Raw genomic sequence first — 6,610 nt, forward strand, 5'->3', positions numbered from 1 at the left:
TCCCTGTATATCATATTTGTGAACTCATAATCTAAATTAATTATTATAGAAAATAGTTTTTAATTTTGTAGACTCTAAATTATTTCTGAACGAATATAGGATTATTATGAAACAAGGAATATTCTTGCTCGGATTTGCATCATTTTTAGCTGCCATACTCAATCTCAAAAAAGCTGATACTCCCTCTTATAAATTAACACCACGACGCAAAAACAGTCTCTGGTGGCACGAAGAGGAAGAGAATCCAGAAGGAATATGACTAAATGAGATTAATGAAATCCTATGAGATATCAATGAGCTGCTATGAGAGATCCACTTAAGAAGATGAACAGGACAACAGGCTGATGAAGTCAACAAAATTGTTCAACACGCACAAGTCATATTACAAAAACAATTATGGAGCATTTTCCAATCTCACAACATGAAATAAGTAAATATATTATAGACTACAAGAAAAAGTTTAAACCTTCTGATTTCACTTATGAATTTTATCAAACGTTCAAAAAGCCATCATCCCGAAGTCTCAGGGAATTGGTCAGGAGAGTAATTGTAGGGTGTCTCACCCGGGGAGTAATTCAATGTAGAACTACCATCCGATTCTGTCGGAAGTCGGATTTGCTTTAGTTTTGTCGTACTTTCATATTTTTATGTTTTATGTATTTGAATAGGACTGTCTATGTAAGGGCCTCAAAAGTATATTAAAATTAATTCTATTGGATTAAATGAATTATAAAGTTGGCAAAATATGACTATTAAACGTTCAATAACAATTTTATCCGTCACAAATTCGAGTCTGCACCTTATTAATTATCTCGGATACCTGATAAAATATGATGATTCATTTCTGAATATTATCGACATAGTAGCATTTGAATTATTCTGATTTGTGTATTTAATTTCTCATTCCCTGACAATTGAGTTAATTATTTGTATTAAAAACAGTTTTTCAATTTTTAAAAAATAATCCATCATCAATCGCAGAATATACATTATTTGCAGGCCAAACTATTAGCACAGATACCCCATCCTATGGCCTCATTGTTGGTGCCAACTGTTGTAGCACACCATGGCCTTCCACTATTGTCTGAAGTTGAACATTCTTCAAATAGAGTTCCATAGTATTGAAATGGGAAGATACATTCCTGTCCTTCGACAGTGAGACACCCTGGAAATATTTTAAAAAAACAACAAATATTTGGAATCTCAGAAAATAAAAATTAATTACTCGTTGGATCTGGAGTAGGTCCAGGCTCACATGCAGAATTACAATAACCCCAGGTATCCACTTCATTTGTATCCTTGTACAATGAAATACCACACCAACTTTTGGTATCTCCAACATTGGTGCACTTGTCATACTCCACATTATTATACTTAAATGGGAATGTGCAATTAGCTCCTGAGACCGTTTTGCAGGCTAAAGGAGAATATTTGAAAAATAAGTATATTATTGGAAGACATGAACTAGGATATCACTTACTTTCTGGAGGTTTGGTAAATTCAACTGATAAGAAATGAAAAAGAAAAATGTTTGAAAAAGAAATTATAACATATACTGGGATCAAAGAAGTCCTTCAATCCAGGACATGCAAGAAAATTTAGGGTGGGATTATTTGATTAGTAATTTAGGGCGGTGCTTTTTATTTAATAAGCTATGTGCCGTTTACTCATGGAATTTTTCTTTCATGACCTGGAGTGGAAATGCCATCGTTAAATACAATTAGGAGTCATGACTAACCTGTACAATTATCTGCACAAGCTGAATAATTAAATACGTGGCCCGTTGATTCATAGAGTGATGTTGCACACCATGCTACATCCCCAAAGTCTTCTGTTGTACAGGATATTGAAACTTTTTCTTTATAAATAAATGGGAAAATGCAAGGTTTGTTATCCACGGTAAAACAAGCTGAAAATCAAAATATGATGATAGGAAGATAATAGGAGATGAATGAATAAATACCATGTGATGGGGTCAGTGTTGTCGTTGTTGTAGTTGTCGTCGTTGTTGTTGTTGTTGTCGTGGTCGTAGTAGTCGTTGTGGTTGTTGTAGTGGTTGTTGTAGTGGTCGTAGTAGTAGTGGTGGTTGTTGTCGTTGTGGTCGTAGTAGTGGTGGTTGTTGTCGTTGTGGTCGTAGTAGTCGTTGTGGTTGTCGTGGTCGTCGTAGTTGTTGTTGTAGTAGTAGTAGTTGTTGTTGTTGTCGTGGTCGTCGTAGTCGTTGTGGTTGTTGTAGTGGTCGTAGTGGTAGTGGTGGTTGTTGTCGTTGTGGTCGAAGTAGTCGTTGTGGTTGTCGTAGTGGTTGTTGTTGTTGTAGTAGTGGTCGTAGTAGTCGTTGTGGTTGTCGTAGTTGTGGTTGTCGTTGTTGTAGTTGTTGTTGTCGTGGTCGTAGTAGTGGTTGTGGTTGTCGTTGTTGTAGTGGTGGTTGTTGTCGTTGTAGTAGTGGTTGTGGTTGTCGTAGTAGTTGTGGTCGTCGTTGTAGTAGTTGTTGTTGTCGTGGTCGTAGTAGTCGTTGTGGTTGTTGTAGTGGTCGTAGTAGTAGTGGTGGTTGTTGTCGTTGTGGTCGTAGTAGAAGTGGTTGTTGTTGTTGTAGTCGTTGTTGTTGTAGTAGTTGTTGTAGTCGTCGTTGTGGTTGTCGTAGTAGTCGTGGTTGTCGTCGTAGTAGTGGTTGTTGTTGTGGTCGTAGTAGTAGTTGTTGTCGTCGTAGTGGTGGTTGTTGTCGTTGTGGTCGTAGTAGTCGTTGTGGTTGTCGTTGTTGTAGTAGTGGTTGTTGTCGTTGTAGTAGTGGTTGTGGTTGTCGTAGTAGTTGTGGTCGTCGTTGTAGTAGTTGTTGTTGTCGTGGTCGTAGTAGTGGTTGTGGTTGTCGTTGTTGTAGTAGTGGTTGTTGTCGTTGTAGTAGTGGTTGTGGTTGTCGTAGTAGTTGTGGTCGTCGTTGTAGTAGTTGTTGTTGTCGTGGTCGTAGTAGTCGTTGTTGTTGTAGTGGTTGTCGTAGTTGTTGTTGTAGTGGTTGATGTCGTGGTTGTAACGTCTTTTGGATCTGTTGTGATCTTTATACCTTGACTTGGAGTTGTTTTCACTATTTATATTGAAAAGAGCAAGCTGTATATTAGATGTAATTGAATACAATGGAAAAAATAAGTAATTGATCCCCTGCCGATTTTGTTTGTATAAAAAACCAATAACGTTTAATGGAAGAAAAATGCAGAGTATAAACGCCAAGGAACACCATTCCCACCCCCAAACTGGGAGATTGGTAAAAAATTGTTTTTTTATGGGTATTTCTCTATTAAGAGGAAAGGACGGAGGAAGGGTGGGCGGGCCATGTACCGGAAAAGCTGAAGGGGACAACCTCCTTTAATTAGTCCATAGAACTAAACATAGTTTGGGTTATGGGTCTTCAAGCCCAACAATGACCCAAAGCAGTCCACCTAAGCATAAGCACCAAACAGTGGCTCAAGAAGAACATTTTGGTAATAGGGTGGCATATTCAGTCCACTGGAAAAAAAACTATCAGTGAGGATTCAATTACTTATTTCCTTCAAATCCATGTCCTCCTTATGGTATAGAAGACTCTATTAAATACATACGTATTTGCCCATTGCTCTCAGGGAATAAGGCTGAGAGAGCCACGATCAGGAAGATAACTGTCAAGGACCTCATGTTTCCAGAGTGAATTGCTCTCGAGTGATACAAAATGATGGAAACAATAGATTTTTATATAGTGCTTACAGATACATCTAGTTTCCATCTGTTTTTTTTTGTTTTTTTCATAAAAATAGCTCCACCAATCTGAGCAAAGAATAATTAATTTAGCTTCATTAAAGATATTAGTGTTGCACCTCTGTTCAAAATAATTTTTTCTTTATGTTTTGACTTCAGTGATTTTTTTAGACTGACCTTTTTACATCAGCGATCCAAACCTATTTTTTTATTTTTTTTTTGAAAGACTAATCCAAACCAAATTTTCCATTGGGACCGATCTAAACAGAAGTTTTCTTGGAGAAAATCATTCTAACCAAACTTTTTTAATGAACCCAATTAGTTTGGTACACTAAAAAAAACACTTTCAAGGACCCAACACTATTACATAGATATGTTGGTAAGATATATAAATAACAGAGTCTAGCGATCTTATCAAAAATATTGCCTTATTTTTTTATATTAGTTTGAGTGTTTTTTATAAAGGAATCTAATTAAAAATTAGTATTTATTTTCATTTCAAAAAATATTTTGAAACTAGAATTTTGAGAATTAATCTACCTATTCAATTCATACATAAAAAGCATTGGGATGCATATGTTGTATATTTTGCGATGATCTCATTTCTGTATTTTCTCAATTAAACAGCAATTACAGTCTTCTAAAAATACATTTCTGACTTCACTAACACACATGTTCGTCGGTTAGGTAGTTTGGATATTGTTTCCAAGACATCCCAAGCAGTCTAGTGGGTGGAGGTAAGGGCTGGGGGAGACCCACAAGGAGGCCAGACAGAACTCAGTCATATCTTTGCTGCTTAAGTTGGTGTTTTCCTTAGATGTATGGGGATGTAGTGGACTTCTTGATGTTTTAGGCAGTCCGAATAGAGATGTCAAGGGTCTCTCTAGCCTTCTCGACACTGAAACCTACACGAAGGAGATATCACACACACGTTGCCTTTTTTACTATTGATTTAGAGACATAGGGAAAAAACAAAGCTGTTTATTTTTGTGGTTGCTGTCAATCAGCTACATAATGAAACACCATATTATGAGTGACAACAATGGGGATAAAATCAAAATCAAGTGCTACTATATGATTTGAGTCCCCACTTTGTAAACTAGTCGGGAGCTTCATCTCATCAAAGCACAAGACAGCTAGGCTTCCATTTGGAGTTTTGTTGGATTCGATTTATTGGGCGATAATTTTAATAATATTTGATTGCATCCCAGGAGCTGTTTTAAAATTTCGGACCCACCGTTTGAAGGTTGTTACACTAGGAACCGGAGGTAGACCACTGGATTGAATGTACGGAAGGGCTTATGAGGAAAGATACTTCAGTATTGGTCCTTTAACAAAATCCTCCTTATTCCATCTTCCAAATCTCTTCCCATGATTATGAGTTTACGTTGAGATTTAGTAAATCTCTTTCCCAATTCTCCTTTCATCGCTTCCTTAAACTTAGATTTGGATTTTAATAATCTACATTCCAATTGAAGGATACACATACTTGATTAGATGCGCTAATCTTTCCTAACACAAGTATTTTCGTTGATTTTACGTTGATTTGGGATGATTTGTCTAATGTTTCCAAATATATTTAATTAGAATCTTCTGCAAAATGGTCCACTATTTTAATTCATTTGATTATCCTTGGAGCTTGTTTAAACCTTCTCCAGGTATGGGACCTCTGGAAGGGATAGCATCTTCTTTCAATTTTTTTTAAAAGTAGTCCAGCAATTCACCTTTCAAATCCCTTTTATAAGCATTTTCCTCAAAATGATTCTCACAAATTCTAGGGTATTTTTCTAAGGGGTCCTTTCGATGACAAGTACTTTCCCATTTTTTCCTCCTTGAGGGATCCTTTGGAAAATGATGATAAATGATGATGTTAGGAGAATCAAAAATGACAACTGCACAACTGACAGTTTCATTAGGCGAATACATTATACTTTTTCGGAATGGCGAATAGATATTATTATCGTATTAATAATAATCAATTAGTAATAATATATATATATTAAAATGTAAAAAAGATAAAATATCATACTCCAAGGATAGCAAACTTCTCTCTCTTGGCCCACAGCGTAGTTGCAGTTCTTAATTTTGGCCTTTTGTGAATTTATATTTGGTACCCTTTCTATTCCCTATGACATCAAAATTTCCCTCTTTTGCCTATCAGTCGGTACGATACATCGAATTGATAATTCTATCAAGCCCGATTATATGATGGTCTAACCTTGTATTTCTATTAACCTTGGCTTCAATAAGAAATTGGATATTTTTTCTTTAAAAAAAATCGCATTTATGTGGAATTTACCTTTAAATAAATACATCTTCCAAAAAAGAAATATGTTGCTGTCTATTTGAGATAAGGTTGCAAAAATGTTTGAATGATAATGCTCCTAAATGGTTACTAACGATTTCCATACTTGTGCACTCTTAATGTTCACTTTATAACGGCTTTTGCTTAAAAAAATTGGTTATATTATTATTCAGATAGAGTTTGATAGGGCGCCCAAGCAATGTTCTAAATGCTTTGAATTTTGACAAGTTAAGTAAAAAAAGACTTTTTGAGACCAAGTACATAACATTGTTTTCCTTTTATTTCTACTAAACATGTCTAAATTCAAATCATTTAGAACTCTATTTGTGAAATAACTCAATTTATAGGTAGAAAAGAAGGCACATTTTTGGGGGTTCCTCAATACAGAAATGGTTATGGGAATGTTGGAAGATGCATCATGTAGATTGTGTGGAGATACAACTGAGACTCCAATTCATTTATGGGTTGAGTGAGATGCCCTAAAGAGTATAAGGAGGGAAATATGGAAGACTCGGCCTAATAAATAAAAAATTTGGACTATATTGAAGCCATTCAGAAGACTGGCTATTTTAATGACATTTTTAGGGC

The 6,610-nt window shown here is 35.7% G+C and overlaps 1 protein-coding gene across 1 annotated transcript; it reads right to left on the minus strand.

Moving 5' to 3' along the window:
- Positions 1 to 868: 868 nt before the first annotated feature.
- LOC121114317 (uncharacterized) lies at positions 869 to 3,722 on the minus strand. The gene is made up of 6 exons (XM_040708242.2): positions 3,585 to 3,722; positions 1,964 to 3,073; positions 1,739 to 1,909; positions 1,481 to 1,504; positions 1,226 to 1,417; positions 869 to 1,165 (listed from the first exon to the last, which is right to left on the minus strand). The coding sequence occupies exons 1-6, from the start codon at positions 3,655 to 3,657 to the stop codon at positions 990 to 992; spliced, it is 1,746 nt and encodes a 581-aa protein (XP_040564176.1). The 5' UTR covers positions 3,658 to 3,722; the 3' UTR covers positions 869 to 989.
- Between the last annotated feature and the right edge of the window lie 2,888 nt (positions 3,723 to 6,610).

The sequence above is a fragment of the Lepeophtheirus salmonis genome, chromosome 3 (assembly GCF_016086655.4).
Source record: "Lepeophtheirus salmonis chromosome 3, UVic_Lsal_1.4, whole genome shotgun sequence".
Lineage (NCBI taxonomy): Eukaryota > Metazoa > Arthropoda > Copepoda > Siphonostomatoida > Caligidae > Lepeophtheirus > Lepeophtheirus salmonis.

Coding starts and splice junctions, on each gene's coding strand:
- LOC121114317 (XM_040708242.2), bottom strand. CDS start 3,657: ATGAGGTCCTTGACAGTTATCTTCCTGATCGTGGCTCTCTCAGCCTTA. Junction 3,074..3,584: donor TGAGAGCAATGGGCAAATAC/GTATGTATTTAA, acceptor CAATATAAATAG/TGAAAACAACTCCAAGTCAA. Junction 1,418..1,480: donor ATTTACCAAACCTCCAGAAA/GTAAGTGATATC, acceptor ATTCTCCTTTAG/CCTGCAAAACGGTCTCAGGA.